Consider the following 18,093-nt stretch of genomic DNA (forward strand, 5'->3'; position numbering starts at 1 on the left):
GGGGGGCAGGTTTTAGTTTGACAATTCCAAAAAATTTCAACTGATTGATCTGAGTCGGTAGATGCGTTTGTTGAAAATGGGTGGCTAGCGGAGATCTTGAGTCCTGGTTGACAATTGCCCGAATATGTTCACTTACTCTGATTTTCAATTTTCTGATGGTGCTCCCAATGTAGAGCTTGTTGCATGGGCACTGGATGATGTATATTGTAAATTTGCTATTGCAATTGATGAATTGTTGAATGGTGTAGATGGTGCCATTTGGTTTGATGACGGTGGTTCTAGCATTATCCGAGTACTTACACATTGTGCATTGTCCACATTTGTAGTTACCTTTGGTAGGTTTGTGTAGCCACATAGTTGGTGGATTTAGGTTGTTGGTGGCGATGTTGGCTTCAAAATGAGATGGACTTAGCTCATCCTTGAGAGTTTTCGCTTTCTTGAATGTGATTGTTGGTTTGGTATCCAAAAATGTCGTAAGATCAGGATCTGATCTGAGAATGTTCCAATATTTGGTAATTGCTTTTCGAATACAGATATTGTTGACTCTGTAGTTTGTGATGAAGCTGATTTTCCTATCGATGTTGGTGATGGTTGTGTTAGTTTTGTTTTTGACTTGTAACAGTGATTGCCTGGTCCTAGATAGAGATTTCTGATAGCTGTTCTTGACAAGTTTGGTAGGGTAGCCTCTCGTGATAAATTTATCTACTGTGATTTTGGCCTTTTCAGTGAAATCGTCATCTTTTGTACAGTTCCTTTTTACCCTTAGGATTTCGCCAAAGGGAATGTTTCGAATGATGTGCCGAGGGTGGCTGCTGGTTGCGTGAAGAATGCTGTTCACGGCTGTTGGTTTGGTATAGAGCGTTGTACATATAGTATCATTTTCGATGTAGAAGGTGATGTCCAGAAAATTAATGGCTGTTTGACTGTATTCGGTGGTTAGTTTTAGGTTGTAGGTATTGTTATTGAGGTAGTTGAAATAGTCCTGAAAGGCTGGTATTGTTCCGTTCCAAATTATGAAGATATCGTCTATGTATCTGGCCCAAAAAATGATATTGTTGAGGTGAGTGAATGATGGATGTTGCCATGCGAATTCTAGTTCAAAGTGTCCCATGTACAGATTTGCGTATGAAGGGGCATATTTCGCACCCATGGCAGTTCCTTGTATCTGGCGGTAAAGGGTTTGATTAAAGATAAAAATGTTGTTTTGTAATGTGTATTGTAGCATTTCTAGAATCATGTTGTTGTGATCATTGAAGGAAATGGAGCGGGTTTTCAGGAAGTATTCGGTGGTTGTGAGTCCTTTATCATGCAGAATACTGGTATAGAGTGATGTGACATCCATGGTTATAAGCCAATAGTCTTGGTTCCAGGGTATGTTGTCTGTGAGTTGGATGATAAAGGTTGTGTCTCTGATATAAGATGCCAGTGAGTTGGCCAATGGTTGGAGTTGGTGATCTATATACTCTGAGATATGTTCAGTGATGGATCCGATACCATTGATAATTGCCCTGCTGGAAGGTAGTCTTGAGAATTTTTTATGGATTTTAGGTAGAAAGTAGATTGTTGGTGTTATTGGATGTGTTGTCATCATATACTTATATTCCTCTTCTGAGCAAGTTCAAGATCTTTCCAATGGCTGTTCAACATCTTGCCTAGGAAATTATGATTTGGTTTGTATCGCCTCCATTGCCTAAACATCTGTGTTTGACTCCTTAGACTGTGACCATCTATGGTCTAAGCTTTTTCATTGGGGCGACCCTCCTGGTCTCTTAAGGCTAATAATGGGCTTGTACTCGCACTCAAATATTCAAATACGGTTGAATCACCTTGGTATTCTTGCGCGTCAGATTCCTATGTTTTGTGGTGTAAGGGAGGGTTGCAGCCTATTTAATCTCTATCTCTATCTGATAAAGGTGATTATTTAAATCTGCCACTTTCATTACTCCCAAGCTACATCATTAAAGACCCTTTTAGTTGTCCTATGTGGACAATTTTCTTCTTTCTGAGTGTACTCCGGTAGGACTTTAAAGGTTGATCGATGCATTTACCATTTACATGAACAACCATGCACTCCAGATTAACCCAGTGAAGACTAAAATATTGCAATGTTCAAGGGTCAGGAAAGGGATACATTTTCGATGGTGTTGGTTCAGAACCAATATCAAAGGTGGAGTCACTGATTTATTTGCTATATTATATACAATCAAAGCCTGGCCAGGCAAGGCTTTTACAATGGCTTAAGAATTGTACATCCGCATTAGCCAATCAATTGGTGAGGGTGGATTCCCAATATGGTAAATGCACTCTAAAACTGTGCCTAAAGTATCACAAAGAGAAAATTGTCCCCAAGATGCTTTATGGATTGGATGTATATTTCAATCTTGGAAGAGTTGCCAACTCTGGAGGCCATTGTTACGCTCACCTGGTTCCCACGGGGGCGTCGACCGGAACTGGGCCGCTGTTGTTTCCACCAGCGTGACGTGTAGCGCCGAGATGACTGACTGGACTGGCCCGCTCAGCCTAGTTTGTCTGGCTCGCAAGAATATTCTTCTGCAAAGGAGAAGCGGAATTAACCACCCGTGGAATTGAGTGTCAACCCACCTTCCCCACTCCCGTTGTCTTCCCACAGATCACTCTTGATGTCCCCTCCTTAGTCTCACCTGATGGTTTGGAAGGATGAGCTCTCCATCCTGCGTCGACCGCAGGGGTGCGTTGATGACCAGTTACTTCACTGGCGTAGAGGAATTGGTGAGTTCCAGTATTGACTCTAAAGTCCAATTGTTCATAAAGAGTTCAAATGTCTGATCTTCACTCTGTCCGATTCCTTGCAGGTTGCTGATTAATCCACTCGAAGATTTCCAAATGGCACTTGGTAAGATTCAGGTAAGTCTATTGTGGTTTTACCCTTAGGGGCCGGGGTACGGCGATGAAGCAGAGTTGACTGTGCCGACCCGAGATGAGGTGAGACCCCCTTGATAAATCAGGTAAGTTTTGTGGGGGGTAACTGGTATTGTCTTTGCTTTCTCCCCTTAGGGGCCGGGGCACGGCGATGAAGCAGAGTTGACTGCGCCGACCCGAGATGAGGTGAGTACCTCCCGTGGTAAATCAGGTAAGTCCTTGGGGGTAGCTTGTATAGCCTTAGAGAGTCCCCTTGCTCACCTTGCTGTCTTTGTCTCCTTAGGTGTCGGAGGGCGGCCGCGAGATGGAGAGAGCGTGATGGAATGCTGAAGTACCGCCAAGCAGGTGAGTTCAGCGCGGCGCCGTAGGAATGCGAAGCGATGCTTCAAAGACTTCTGTCTTTCAGTTCCGTGGCGAAATGGATCAGGATTCAGGTAAGGATTAAAGTTAAAACTCCTGTTCTAACCTTTATCCTTATTTTCTTCTTGTTTCAGGAGTCCCAGGACTGAAGCGGGGGTGGCTGAAGACTGGAGCTGCTGAAAACACGGTGAGCGTTACGCTGCAGCAAGCAGAATAATGCGAAGCACGTGTGGCTGTCCGGGCATGGTTTAAATAGCCTTGGAAGAAGATCCAGGTAAGTATTCTTCCATAGCCCCACCTAAGTAACAAAATAGTCCCTTCAGTAAAATAGTCCCTCCTAAGCCTCATTTGGCTTGAGTCTTCATGCAGCATGGTCTGCCTCAGGTGAGTATGCAGCATGGTCTGCTTCAGGTAGGTTATCAATAATGAGCCTGGCGCCCATGGCGCCAGGACTGACTTTATCTTTATGAGCCTGGCGCCGTAGGCGCCAGGACTGAACCCAAACAGCCCCTAACTGGGGCTTTTGGGCATGCTCCAAGTGGCATGATGCCTGCTTCCGGGGCTGCTGGGCCTGGTCTGGTCTTCCGGGGGCAGGCATCATGACAGCCATGGTCTGGCATACCTTATTCGGTACCCATACACACAATTCGATATGAATTTGTTATGTGAGACCCCGGGAATCTGTCATCCAGGTGGCCAGGTCACAGCCATCGCTTTTGGTTCCAGTTCCTGTTGGTGGACCAGTGCGGGAGGATCACCTGGGTGAGGGGTCTTCGGGGAGTGGGAGTGGGACACCGGATGGCGACACGCGCTATCCCCTTCCCTGTAACACCTTTACGCCATCCAACCAGGTAGGATATTTAGGTGCTCAAACCCCCCACCCCCTTTCACAACACAAACCCTTTCTCACGGACCACTCGTTATGAGGGTAAACGGTTAACACCCGAGCCGTATACCTGACATGTCCCAATGCAATGGTCAGACAGGGATAAAAGGCGGAGCACACTCTGAGCAAGGCAAAGCATACGAGGAAGCAGCAGTTCCCAGATGGTAGTTTAACACGAGGAGAAAGATGGCAAAACAGAAGGTGATCGCAAGGAGGGAAGTGCCCTTGATCTTTTCGACGAGGAACCGTTACGTTCACGATCCCTCTACAAGGCTGAAGAATCCTGCATGGTGTGACGGAGGTACCCGGGGCCCTTCCGTGTCCATCAAGGCGGTTTGCTGCCGTGGTATGATATATATTTTATTTATATCGCGCTAATACACAAGTGTTTCAGAGTGCAACAAGGCAAGGCAAGGGAGGGGGACAGGGGAGAACAAAACAATGATCTTACTAGGCCCAGTGACATTGGGAACGCGCAAGTGCATGTGAGAGGGGGAGGGGAAAAGTGCAAGAAAAGGGGGAGAAAAAGGAGAGTGCGGAGCAAAGAGACGCATATAAATAATAATAAATAATCAGGCAACAAACAATCCTAGTGCAGTCAGCAAGTGGCCAGTGCTGGGTTTAAGGCGGCACACTGAGTAGGTCTGATAAGTGCTGGAAGAAAAAAGGGGGGTCCTGTGTGGGTACAGATACAGATCTCGTGCAATGGGTGGCCTGGAGGCAGTGCAGGAGGGTGGCAGGGTGAGCAGGTGCCTGGGCCCGGAGGACAGAGGGTGGCCAGGTGCACAGTGCCAAAGGAGAACAAAAAATCAGCAGGGGAGAGGGGATGCGAAGGCAGAAGCAAAGAGGAAGGTCTTGAGGTGCTTCCGGAACCGGAGATGGTTTTCCTCGAGTTTTAGTGTGGCAGGGAGGCTGTTACAAAGGGAGGCCCCAGCCGAAGACCGAGATTGAACCCCAGCTTGTTTCTTTGAGAAACGACGGACCCTGAGGGAGTTGGAGGTAGAGGAGCAGAGAGCTTGAGAAGGGAGGTATTAGCAGAGGGATAGCTGAAGGTATGTTGGACCCAGGCCCCAGAAAGTCTTGTGTACAATGCAGAGGGTTTTGAATTTAATTCTTGCATCAACAGGGAGCCAATGGAGAGATTTCAGAGAAAGAGAGATAAGATTCCAGGGCTTGAGGCCAAGGACAAGTCTTGCAGTCCTGTTCTGGATAAGTTGCAAAGGGCGTGAGTAGGGGCAGGTAGATTTAGAAAGAGTCTGTTGCAATAGTCCAACCTAGAGAGAACCAGAGCTTGGGAGACGGTGAGCTTCTGGGGGAAGGAGAGGAAAGGAAGAGTACCTCTGAGGTGGTGCAATGGGAAGTTTCCCTTTTTTGAGACATCGGCGATGTGAGCGCAGAAGGAAAGTATGGAATCAAAGATGACCCCTACGTTCTTAGTCTCACAGGTGGGGATAGGAGGCGGGCCAAGAGAGGCTGGCCAAAGAGTGAGGGGAAAGGATGGTGGTGGTTTGCCTATGAGGAGGATCTCCGTCTTGCTGGCATTCAGACAAAGATAGTTGCCGGCACACCGATCTTGAATGGCAATTAGGCAATCAGAGATGAGAGAGGTAGAGGAGGTGGCCGAGGGCAGCCTGAAAATTAGTTGTTATCCTCATAACACTGGAAGTTTGAGCAGAAAAAGGCAATGCAGTGTGCAAGAGTTGATGGGTATTGGTTGAAAAGCCAGGGTGAAAGATTAGATCCATGGGGAACACCAGAGGTGGAGAAGAAGAAAGATGATAGGAAGGACCCAAGTTGGATCTGGGAGTGTCGATCAGAGAGGAAGGAGGTCAGCAAGGCCAGAGCCTGATAGGTGATACCCAGGTTATCACAGAGACGCTTGAGCAGGATGGTATGGATGACCATGTCAAAGGCAGAGGAGAGATAGAGTAGGATGAGTACAGATGGTGCTGTCCTTGGCTCATAACAACAAAGCGCTGCCAGTGAAATCAACAGAGTAGGTGAGTTGGGGAGACTGATAACCAGACCTGTCTGTGTTGAAGCCAAGTTTGCAAGCGACAGCATTGTATGGTGAGCGCTTAAGCGAACTGTGTATGAAATGCATGTGATGACCAATGCCAGTTAAAATGGAACAGATGAGGATTGAACTTGAAAAAAGATACAATACCCTTAATAGAGTGGTCCGGCAGGGCCTGTTTGTTCGTTTGAAGGTCTCTGCAAGGTATCCAACTTAGAGTTGACAAAGGTGAAAGAGTGGCAAAGAACTGTTTGTCGAAGTGGTCCTGCTACATCGAAGTGGTCCTGCGATGGGTCAAGCTAAATCCTGTAGACCATCGAGTCTTTGTTGTTGATACTGCCAAGCAAGTTGATGATAAAATAGAGAAAATTGGCCAAAGCCCGAACGAGGGAGATCAATTGAAAGCTTTTGGGATAAATCAAGTTTGTGTTAAAGTGAATTAAATTGTTCCGAACCCAGCAGAGGGAGACCGATTAAACATTGTGTTAAAGCGGATCTGAGCCCGGCTCAGTGGAATCCGGGGTGGATAGCCACCGGAGAAATTGAGTATGTGTGAAATTACAAGAGGAAAATATCTTATTGTTTGTTGCATCAGGCCCTCTGCAAGAAGAGACTTTGAAGACAAAGAGACTTGGGCATAAAAGGCCCTGATGCTAATTTTTGAACTGCAGTCTCGTGCCAGGGAAGCCAGAGACTGTGATAGGCGCCAGTGTACAGCCTTATCCCGTGCTAAAAATGTGGGGAAGGGAGGCCAATGGCCTGAATACCCTGACATAATTTCTTGAACACTTCTTTCTTTTGCATGACATTGTTTCCCACACTATTTGTATTTAGAGGTAAAGATTGGCAATAGGTTACTTAGTATATGCCTTTTCATTTTGACAAGACACCACTAGGATTGCGTTATTATTATTTGATGGTTTTAGCCTGCTCCCTTCTGTAGATTTTGGATTAGATATGCGTTTTTCAAACCCTTTTTGAAGTTCAATAAACAACCTTGAACTCTGGTCACTTGTGTCTGTCTTACTGCTGATACCATGCCTTCCTTGCAGGTACTACATCTTTGCATGACAGGCTCCTTGTTTGAGGATATTAATGTAATTAAGGCATCAAGGAGCTGTACATGATTGAATGAGACAAACACATTTTGTAGTACATGTGTACTAGAGATCAGAAGCTGTATGGGAGATCTAAGAGATAACCTTTGTAGGGTCAAGAAGCTCTTATTTGCAAATGACTAGCTACAAACAATAGAGAAAATACACTCGTACTCTCCTTTGTCATTTACAGGGCGACCATAAGAAGTGGGGAACATTGGCACCGTTCTTTGCGCTTTATCCAGTTAAGTCAGTTACATGCTTTTCTGTGTTTCAGATGGAACCTGTACCTGACCAAACGGATCATGGTCAGATTTGGTCATTTGGAAGCATCTCGGACTGGCTGTCTGTTTTGCAAGGACCAGGCTAAATGTGAAACTCTTAGGCATCTAATAGCCTGTCTAGCCATGCAAGGCTTGAGTTCGATTCACTTTTAAAAAAAAACAAAAAAAAAACTTAGAAGCCCTTGAAACGGGACAAGAAGAAAGGTTTGGTCAGCATGTTTGTCTAGACACACTACTTATACTGTTGTTGCAGTTACTAATTTTTAAAAATCCTTGAAACTTGAAGTGTATTTGAACAAAAATGATGTCTCCCTTTAAGTTATTGGGAGTAAGATGTTTTTTTTTTTAAGGATTAGAGATTAATTGATTGAGCTTCCTTTTTGTTTCTTTTATTCTTTCGGCTGGATGTTATTTATGTGCTTTGTTTTGTATGGGATTATTATTGTATATGAACTTTAACGATATTGTGCGCTTTGATTGTTATAGGTTGATTATTTTTAACCATTGAAACAATAAATAAAAAAAGATATCTCAGTGACGCTGTTCATCTGATTTAAAGGAGCCTTTGTAGTTTTGTAAACTCCCCCACCCCCTTTCATTGTGTGCTATACCCACAATTCTAAGGTCAGTTGACAAATGTATTATGTTAATAGATGGCTATTGTGCTACTTTGAAATCATTGTTTTATAGGCATTTTCATTTAGACAACTAGAACATAAATGTGTGTATTCCACGTTTTTAAAGGTATTTAAAGTGATATGTGTAGGGTGAACAGAAGACTCCCTGCCAAGGGGCACAAGTTCTCGTGTCCCATGCTTTGTGTACAATAACATGTTATCAATTGGCTAAGTTTACTTGGTTCAATATGTTTACTGACACTACAAACTTCAAATTGCATTACCATATTAAAGTCTGAAAATGGGGAAACTGCTGTCATTGTGAGATCGAGACATTAAGACACCCTCGATCAAATGTATTAATTTTTGTAAAGGTTATATCCTCACGCAGTCTATATAATATTTGTATGTAGCGACTGGAGCGATTTGGGAAAAATTGAACACTACTTGATTAGGGCATTGTTCACATAAAAATTTGGTTAGGATACCACTTGATTCCAAAATCTGGCCCAAACACAAACTCCATATTAAAAATGCCTTAGTTCAGTGTGTTTTCTAATGCGTTCTCACAGGGGAAATGTTTCTTGAGAAAAGATTGAAAATAAGATTGGGGGGCCACAACATTCATACTTTGCCATGCTCCTCCTACAATTAAAAATTAAAAAATTAATTTTGTTGTAATATACTTTTTGTTTCAAATGATAACCGTGGGCCCTCTTTAAAAACAAACAAAATGTAAATAGCAGAGTTCCACTTCGTGGCATTTTCTGCAGATGCCTCTGGTCTGCGCCCCCAAATGCCCCTAGACCCCCCTGCAACAAGCAGGGGTCACCTGTGTTCTCCTGGAGGCCACCACACCTCAGTTACCACCACCCTAAATCTGCTGCCTCCAATCGCCAAGGTCCTCCTTTCCCCCACCCCGGTCTTCTCACCCCCATCTGATCATTCCCAATTTGACCCCCAACCGCCTTCTTTTCTTTTTGTCTGCCAATGCTTCGCGGTCATTCCTTGATGCGCAATTTCAGGCATGATGCGCTGTTGCTGACAGGCAGCCGGTTGGGAAAGGGGGCCTGTCGGGAGTATGTGTTAACACAAACGGGCCGACTCAATATTACTTACTGTTGAAAGTGTTTGCCCATTTTGGGGAAGTAAAATTTAACAGTACGCCACTTAGCTGGAAGGCGGAGTTCTTTTTTCCCCATCAAATTAGTGGGTGCCTGTTTAGTGTTCTGTTTATAATCAAGACTTGAGTTTGGAGTATTAAATTAAAAAAGGCACACAATATGGCTTGATAATGATCCGATTTTAATTTTGCATAATTTTAAAAATTCAATTGCAATAAGAAAAAGTAATGCTTATTGTCACAGCCTCAACAAAACATCAACTCTTGAAGACAGTTAAAGTATTATTTTTTTTGAGAGGAGCCCACTATCGGCCCTCCATTTTCCCCCTCTTACCTTCACTCGTCTCTCCCCCTTTCTTTGTCTTCCCCTCTCCCATCCGTTGCCCCTCCCCCTTCCCTTCTCTCTCCGTCCCCCTTCCTTTCCCTCTCTCTCCCTTTCCCTCCTTCCCTTCCTTTCTCTTTCTCTTCTCCCGTGGGTGGTACCTCACCTTGCACGTGCTTTCAGCAATCCTCATCCAGGCTGTTCTGCACCATCCTACCTTCTGTTTCTGCAGGATTCTGGAAATGGGGAGTGATTAATCTCTTGCGTTTGCATTTTTCTGGCAGTGTAATGCCTATTTTTGTCAAATGAAATGAGTGGTGAGATAGGAATACAGAATTTTGATCTATCTTTGGGTGTTAGCCATGTTGATGGTCTGATTCTGTAAATTCCTCTTTTCATACCATTTGTGTGCTGATTGTGTAATAAGTTAAGTCATCTTTGAAAAAAGCATTTCAAATGTCACCAATAGTTTTGCTTGACTTCCTTAACCACAAGCCCTATACATATAACAGTTTGGATCATATATCCTGTACTCTGTGCAACACACCAATCAAAAACGAATTGCTGTGGCAAACCCATATACTTGGGAAACAACACAAAGAGGTAAGCTTCTTTCCCTCCATCACTAAGAGTCCAAATGTAAGATGTGTATTTGAGTTGAACTCTGTGTTCCTGATGTTCCTTTGAATGTGAGTACATGTGTTCTACTGCATACTTTTTTGTTGTTCCGTTGGGTTCTTTCTTAGTAGATTCTAATGTGGGTAACATAGAATCTGTATATTTTTGCCATACCAACCTTCTTAAGGTCTGGCAGTAATAATAGTAGAGCTCACTGTTTAATGTTGATTCTAAATACTAGACTGAAAAGAAAACGAATTCTCCTAAAAATATAGAGGCAAGTATTATGCTTAATTTCCTTGACTAAACGCTTTAAGCAGCATTTTCTTTTCTTTTTACAAATGACCTATAGCTCCCAGCAACCATAGGGTTTTATTTAGTTCTTCTAAAATGTGTACATTTATTGATATGATATGGCATTTATAACGCGCTTGTACGCAAGTGCTTCTAGGCGCGACTAGACAAGGAGGGGAGGACAAAATAATGTTCTTACTAGGCCTTGTGTCATTCTTATCGCACAAGTGCAGTGAAGAGGGAGATGGAGAAGTGCCAGGGGGGGGAGGGGAAGAGGGGTAATGGGGGAAGTGCAGTTAACTCACCAGTGCAGCCAGCGGGTGTCTCATAAGTGCAGAGACAAGGGACCATAGGGTTGCAGATACAGACCCTGAAGTGCTGGGGAGCCTGGAGCCAGTGCAAGAGCAACTGGACATGCAGGAGCCTGGGCCCGAGTTCAGAAGGTGACCAGTGCGCAGAGCATTCGGGTGCATCAGCAGGGGAGAGGAAGAGAGAAAGCAGAAGCGAAAAAGAAGGTCTTGAGTTGCTTCCGGAACCAGAGGTGGTTCTGCTCATTTGAGAGAGGCAGGGATATATCTGCCCCCAACTCTCTGCTTGAAGAAGCATCTGACCCTCCGAGTTGGAGGTGGATTAGCGTAGAGCTCGAGAAGGAAGATGTTTTGGAAGAGATAGTTGGAGGTAGAGCGGTCCCAAGCCCCAGAAAGCCTTGTGGACCATGCAGAGGGTCTTCAACTTGATCCTTGCAGCCACGGGAGCCAGTGAAGAGGTTTCAGATCTGGAGAGATACGATCCCTGGGGTTGAGGCGAAGGACAAGTCTTGCAGTCCTGTTACCGTTAAGTTGTAACGGTCGAAGAGTAGAGGCAGGAAGAGTTAGAAAGAGGCTGTTGCAATAGTCCGGTCTAGAGAGGACCAGAGCTCTGGAGACAGTGAACTTAGGGGGAAATAAGAAAAGGAAGAGCACCTCTGAGGAGGTGCGGCTGATAGCTTGACTTCTTAGAGACGTCAGAGATGTAAGGAGAGTGGAGGGGAGATCTCTCTTCCTCCCCCCAAATCCCCACCCCTCTCCCCAATGAGGAGGATCTCGGTCTTACTGGCATTAAGGCAGAGATCATTGGCGGCAAACCATTCCTGTATTGCGGCCAGACAGTCTGGTATGAGAGAAGAAGCAGAGGTGGCTGAGGGGAGCACGAAAGAGAGTGGAGTATCATCTGCATAACACTGAAAATTGGAGCGGAAATTAGCGATGCAGTGGGCAAGAGGTGCCAGGTAGTGGTTGAAGAGCCAGGGAGAACACCACAAGTAGAGAGAGAGATAGACGAGAGGAAAGGCTCCAGTTGGACCTGAGAAAGGAGGTCAACCAGGCCAGGGCCTGATCACTAATACCAAGGTTGTCCCGGAGACGATTGAACAGGATGGCATGGTTGACTGTGTCAAAAGTAGAGGATAGATCAAGGAGAATATTCAATCATGACCTACACTATGTAAGGATTGGAGAGTTTTTTTCCTATAATTTCACCTCCTGTCACCAGTACATCATCTGTCTTTGTTGCAACAATCCTCCACAATACCCCAACGTGAACAAAAATAACATCTCCTTGAAAATGTCTGAACAACAAGGCCACATGAGAATCACTCCGATAAAACTGGTCCCTTCTGCCTTTCCGAAAACCTTGGCAATCTCACACTGCTTATTGTATTCCACTCTTCAACACTGACCTCTCCTTCTTCCTCATTTCAAAATTATATAAATCCACGTTTTGATGCCTTTTTTATTGGACTAACTGAACATGTTATGCTGAAATGGTAGATTCAGAAGCTTTTGAAGTCCCATAAACCTGTTCATCAGATGGTGGTCACACAATAAAATGAGCAATGAAGATAAATACACGTTTATTGCAAACCCTTCCTATTTATGAGATTGAGCCGTGATTCTTGCTAGGTGCTACATCCTGGAGGCTCTGCAATAGGCGGATAATCAAAGGGAGACCAGATCCCTCTAGGGTTTAGCCCATCTTGACCGCATTTGCTTCAATGATTTTCCGAATCGTCCTGTTTTGTAATGGAGGACAATATTTAGCTTTGGCATGATGGGAGTAGAGTCCCTTCATGCCAAAGCTAAATATTGTTGAAACATATTTCTGAGTCCTGTGTGTTTTAGATTACCACACTAGGGTGGAATAATGCTCTCCTCCTTGTCTTTGATGGAATTGGCACGCCACTGCGCTGTCTAGAATGGGGAATCTGCTTTCTATTGTGAAAAACAGAAGGAAGTATTCTGTTATTTCAAAGCTTACCTGCCACTAACAAATACACTTACTCAATGTAATTCTTTTTAAAATGAACATCTCCCAATGTGTCTACTTGATATCATTCAGACTAGCTCCCACACCAAACACTTTGGGCGCAAAAGAAGTGATCTGTTGATCCTGCCTTGTACAATGACCCCTACCAATCTCATCCTCCTCGTTAATGTAGACGCCAATTTAAAAGGGTACCTCAGATTACAAATCTCACAAAGGTTCTGGCTATCAATAATCCATATGCCTCAGACCAAGTACAAATCTTGCATGGGGTGATATCTTAAATAAGCTATGGAGCTGGGGGAATGGTGGGCTGTCTAGTGCTCGAACTCTTCTGAGATATTGAGCAAAGCCATACAGTCAGTTTTCTTGACAGAGCTTTGAGACTGACTGAGAGTAGTGTTCTCTCTTCCACTGTAAAAAGCAAATTGAGGGCCACCATTGCATTGCTCAAAGAATAACATCCTTTTGTTGGGTGTAAAAATCGCATCCCCTTTAGTAGATGTACTAATGGGTGTTCGTCCACTGGAACATGGCCCAGACACACTCACCCTGCAAAACGGTAAACTCTTATTCTCTGAAATGATGTTCTTTCTCCTGACAGGGAAGCTAGACATGCAAAAATAAATGTACTACATGTGCTGAAACAGCATGGAGTTCCCTTTTTTATCTGACCGCAGGTAGATTGATATGCCGAAACCACACCTGTAACTAGTTTAAAATAACCTTTAGAGGATAAATTGAGGGCCTTGTATTGCGCAACAAACAACAAATCAAATCGTATCTAGGCGCAGATGTTGTATATTAAGTGATCCACCTCCCCTGAAGGCTCTGTCGGAGGAGCTGGAATCCAGAGAAGTAGGAGTATAACATCTTAAAGTTCATGTGGCGCTGGAAACTAATCTTGCACCACCCATAAATATGTCCTTAATATTGATGAGGCTTTCTCCTCTTTATGTCCCTCTTACCCCCGGTGCACATCGAGAAAAAGAATATTTCTTATCTGGTCTCAACACTTGCAGCAACACATTTTTGCTACTATGAATGTGGCCGGTTTACAACTGATGAGTCTCTCCAGCTGGGAATCGAGTTGAGACACAAATGGATCTATCTGGAGGGATCCCAAGTCTCCATCAATTTCTGGGTGTTCAGGCGCAAATTGCTGAAATCCCTCAGGTATGTTCAATTTCATCTACCACAGCATTGAGGAGACCAAAAAGGTATTCCGCCATGACTGACAACGTCCTCTCAATGCAGTAGCAGTAATGCAAGAAGTATTTTACCATTTATGCTAAGAGCTCAGACTTGGTGCCACACAAATAGTTGATACACTCCAACTCTTACGTTCACTCGGTGTTCGTTCAGTCTGCACTCTAAATGCTGAAGAAACTGGTAGAAGTTGTAGGTAATTGATGTGGTGACCTAGTAGAGTTGACACTTCCACCTCCTATCCTGTTTTGGTATCATCTGACGAGATTATCCTATTTTGGATAAAGCTTAAAATGTCTTGCCCATTTTAAGGTTCCATTTGATCCAGCCACCATTGATGCGTGGTTAAGGTCTCCAAATTGATAGGAGCCACTTGAAAAGAAGTCTGCCTCTTGCGAAGGTGAGAAATAATTAAACTCTGAAGCTCCCTTAATGCAAAGGTCCTGCGAATAAAGCCTGGATGGAATCTACAGTCGCCCCCCCAACCTGACCATTTTTTTTTAAACACAAACTGCCTCTAGATATAACCACAAATCTGCTTTATGCCCCTCCCCTTCTCACAGGGTGGTGGTTAGTCACTGAGATCATATCCACCTGAAATCAAGCAATTTCATCTGAGCCAACCCATTCGACTTTAGTGTTTTGATCAGGTAACCGAGGTTCTGAAACAGTAATTGCTAACTCAACATGAGTTACCAAAACCTGTGACTTTAGTGGCAAGTAAATTCTTGCTCCTGGTTGCCTGAGAGCTGCTGCTGGAAGCCTCCTATGTTTGGTGAAACGCTAGGGTGTGAAGGAGAGACTCGCACATTCCCACACTTGCATCCTCCAGAGAAATTGGAGATCTTTCCTGTGGGGATGAACACCTGGGATAGCCAGAAACTCATTTATCAAATGGAGACCATCCAGCTAATCTCTTTCGAGTAAGCGTATGCCTCCACGTTGAAGTTGCAATACACCAACACACTGGTTAAAATCCTGAAAATGTATTATTGAGCAACCCTTTTCTTGATTGGGCACTAATAAAAGATTGCTCTTGAAATACATGGGTTTCAGTACCAAAGATACTACTCCCCCTGTCACCTTTTCCTTGCAAGGTTTGCTGCCTTTTTGCCCATCAACGCCATGTCTTTATGGGGAACTGACTGGAGCAGGTGGTCCCACCTATACTACTGAACACCTGTACATTTCTAGTCTGAATAATGTGGTGAGTTAGAGGCATTGCCCATCCTATGTTGTGAGGGGGCCGAGCCACAGGGGACTTGGATGGTTCAGCCACTGTCTGATGTGCCACCCAGAGGTGTAAAGCGCGTGATTCCCTGGGCTCCTCACCCTCTTTGAGAGTCGGTACTTATTGTCTAGGCCCTGTCCAGATCATTTGACAGAGCCAAAGTAATTTCTAAACCAAAACGGTTGGTAAAATTCACGAACCCACATGCAGAGGGAGAAGATAGGTGCTGGGCTGTCCGTGGACTGTGTGGTCAGATAGGGATGCCACACCCAGATACACAGCACTCGCAGGTAGCCGAGGAGTACTGAAGGACATTGATCACTCGCACAAGACATCCCAACATAGAGCTGATGGGACGGGATGTACGTTCTACTATCCTATCCCAAAAGACTAAATTACAAAATCATGGAGCCCGCATTTTGTAATTCGGTCTTTTGGGATTTTGCCCATTTGTTCCCCGCACTGCCTATGTTTGTGGGGGACACCCCCTCCCTCAGCCCATAATACCGAACTGGAGGTGCAGGAGACACCTCTGCACCCCTGTTCGGTATGCCGAATGCACTCTACACATGCATTTGGCATTTATAAATACAATCTTTTCGTGCAATCCGGATGGAACGCCACGCATTTGAAGCTGACAGAACTGGCAGGTGACAATAATATAGGCTTTAATACTGTTAGTCTTGGTCCTTGGACAATAAAGAGAAGACACAAAGGTTAATGCAGATCTTTATTGTAGAAGTTGGGAGACAAAGAGAAAGGCATCCAAAAATGTATCTTTTACTGCCGGTGAGAGAAGTGCCAGGATTGAAGAAATTGTAGAATTTAATCATGAGCTGCCTTTGGCACCTAAACAGGAAATGGGTACTAATTTCAGTGAACTAACCTAACCGGAACAGTGGCGAAGCACTGAACTCTGAGTACCGATTCCTTTTATGATCCCTTGCATGAGTGTAATGTATCCATGTATGTGTGTTTTAAGAATATTGGTGTTCTTCTCCTTGAGCCAGCGAGGTGCAAAACACAGCTCTTACACCCATGCCTGATAGCAGATCTAGTCCCCCATGCATGCTCTGAAATGGACGCTGTTCTCATGACACCACTCATCCCATAGTCTCCACAACCGTTTCAATGTAGTGCTCCTTGTTCATTTGGCTCCTCAATGGCATTCTACTAGTTTGCATGTGAGTGGGCTCTCCCCTTTCAGAGCCCAGGCACTGAGGACAGAGTTTGGACCTAGGTGGACAGACGCAGTTGGATGGAGGCCAAACGTTGAAGGACTGGCCTGAGGGAACGTGACCACTATGCATCCAATACAGTGGGGGCAATTATAATTATCCAAGGGCACAATCCATGGGAAAGAGACCAACCAGTAGTCCTTTGACAAGTTGCTCAAATGATAAAACAATCCTGGGCCCACGTTTACAAGGAAAATCAGGAAGACGCACACACAAGCAAGGATGAATAGATGTGCCATTCTCTGCTCCCCAGAGAGGAAGGAAGATCATTACCTGGACCGAGAGAGCCTCCTTTCTGGCAGCTGTCCAGCATGGTTTGCCAGATTCAAGATGGAGGCTATGCCATGTAAAACAGTGGTGCACTGCAGGGGGAGCCCATGGCTGGGTTCTAAAACTGGAACAAGGAGGAAGATCGACTGGGTTCCTCTGAAGGCTTTGAACTGACAAGAAGTACAGAGAAGAAACAACCTGTGGCAGGAGGGTTACAATATTGCCTGCCTGACAAGGAACCCCATTCTAGCTAGGCAAAGGCTAATGTGCGCTAGTGGAAGATGATCTGCCCACCTAAATCTGAATTTGAACAGGGACGAATCTGTTCTGTCCAAAAGACAGAAGAAACTGCTGAATAGAGGGTGACTTGCCAGAACAACCTGTTGGAGGAAGGGGGGGGGGCAGCAACCTGAAGCTAAGGCAGGGGAAGTAGTGAGTACCATAGCCTCTGATAAGCGTGTGCTGAATGAGAAGCCAAAAGACCAGGAGTAGGTCTAGAGTAAATGGTGTGACAGCAGAAAATCCCTAAGAGGAGCCACTAAGATGGGAGGAGAACAGAGTTGGTGTGTGTGTGTGTGTGTGTGTGTGTGTGTGTGTGTGTGTGTGTGTGTGTGAGAGAGAGAGAGGAGACACTTGTATGTTCATCAGAACCATCACCAAGGTGCCAGGAGCAATTGAGAAACCAGTTTTTGTTGGACCATCCTTGAAACTAATTTACATAGTTTTTCCTTGTGTGTGGGTTATTCTATTACCTCCCAAAGACGTTACCCCCACCACCATCTTAAAAGCACCCTTTAATTCAAATATGTGCTCTCCCTTGTTCTAATTTCTGAACCACCACCAATCTCCTGACTGCCTGCAATTCCCAAAGATTGTCCGATATCCAAGCCCAATCATGGACAAATATGGCTGCGTGCACATCCACAGTTGTGACCTTTCCTTTTATAATGCGTCTGCTGCAATGCCAAGTTGTCAGTGATTCCTCCAACGGCCACTGCAACCTCTGGTGGCGTGATATTTTTTTGAGGAAATGCCTTTGCTTTCTTAGAGACCTTGTGATGTATCCAGTTCTGTGAATGGTCCTACAAACCACCTTGGTTCTTTGACAAACGGACCCCTGTAGGGAAATTTTGCCACTATGACCATCGAGAAGCCTATGACATTCACTTGGTCTAGCACATTTTGCATTTCCCCAAACAAAAGACTGCCTTCTAGGGCCAGCTTTCCAGGATCACTGGATTAGATCTGATCTACTCGGTACCATTTTGGAAAGCTCCCTAATCTTGTTCAAAGGCCTGACCGATCCAGAAGCTTTTCTTGTCCTGATT

At 44.7% G+C, this 18,093-nt stretch overlaps 1 protein-coding gene across 1 annotated transcript in view; it reads left to right on the forward strand.

Moving 5' to 3' along the window:
• The window catches only part of ZNF830 (zinc finger protein 830), a 612,967-nt gene that overhangs the window by 76,447 nt on the left and 518,427 nt on the right, over positions 1–18,093 (forward strand). The window contains exon 2 of the mRNA XM_069620545.1: positions 10,108–10,207. Within this exon, the coding sequence (XP_069476646.1) occupies positions 10,108–10,207 (100 nt within the window). The remainder of the gene's footprint in view (positions 1–10,107; positions 10,208–18,093) is intronic.

Source organism: Ambystoma mexicanum, chromosome 5q, assembly GCF_040938575.1.
Source record: "Ambystoma mexicanum isolate Mex_15411 chromosome 5q, UKY_AmexF1_1, whole genome shotgun sequence".
NCBI classification, from domain to species: Eukaryota; Metazoa; Chordata; class Amphibia; order Caudata; family Ambystomatidae; genus Ambystoma; species Ambystoma mexicanum.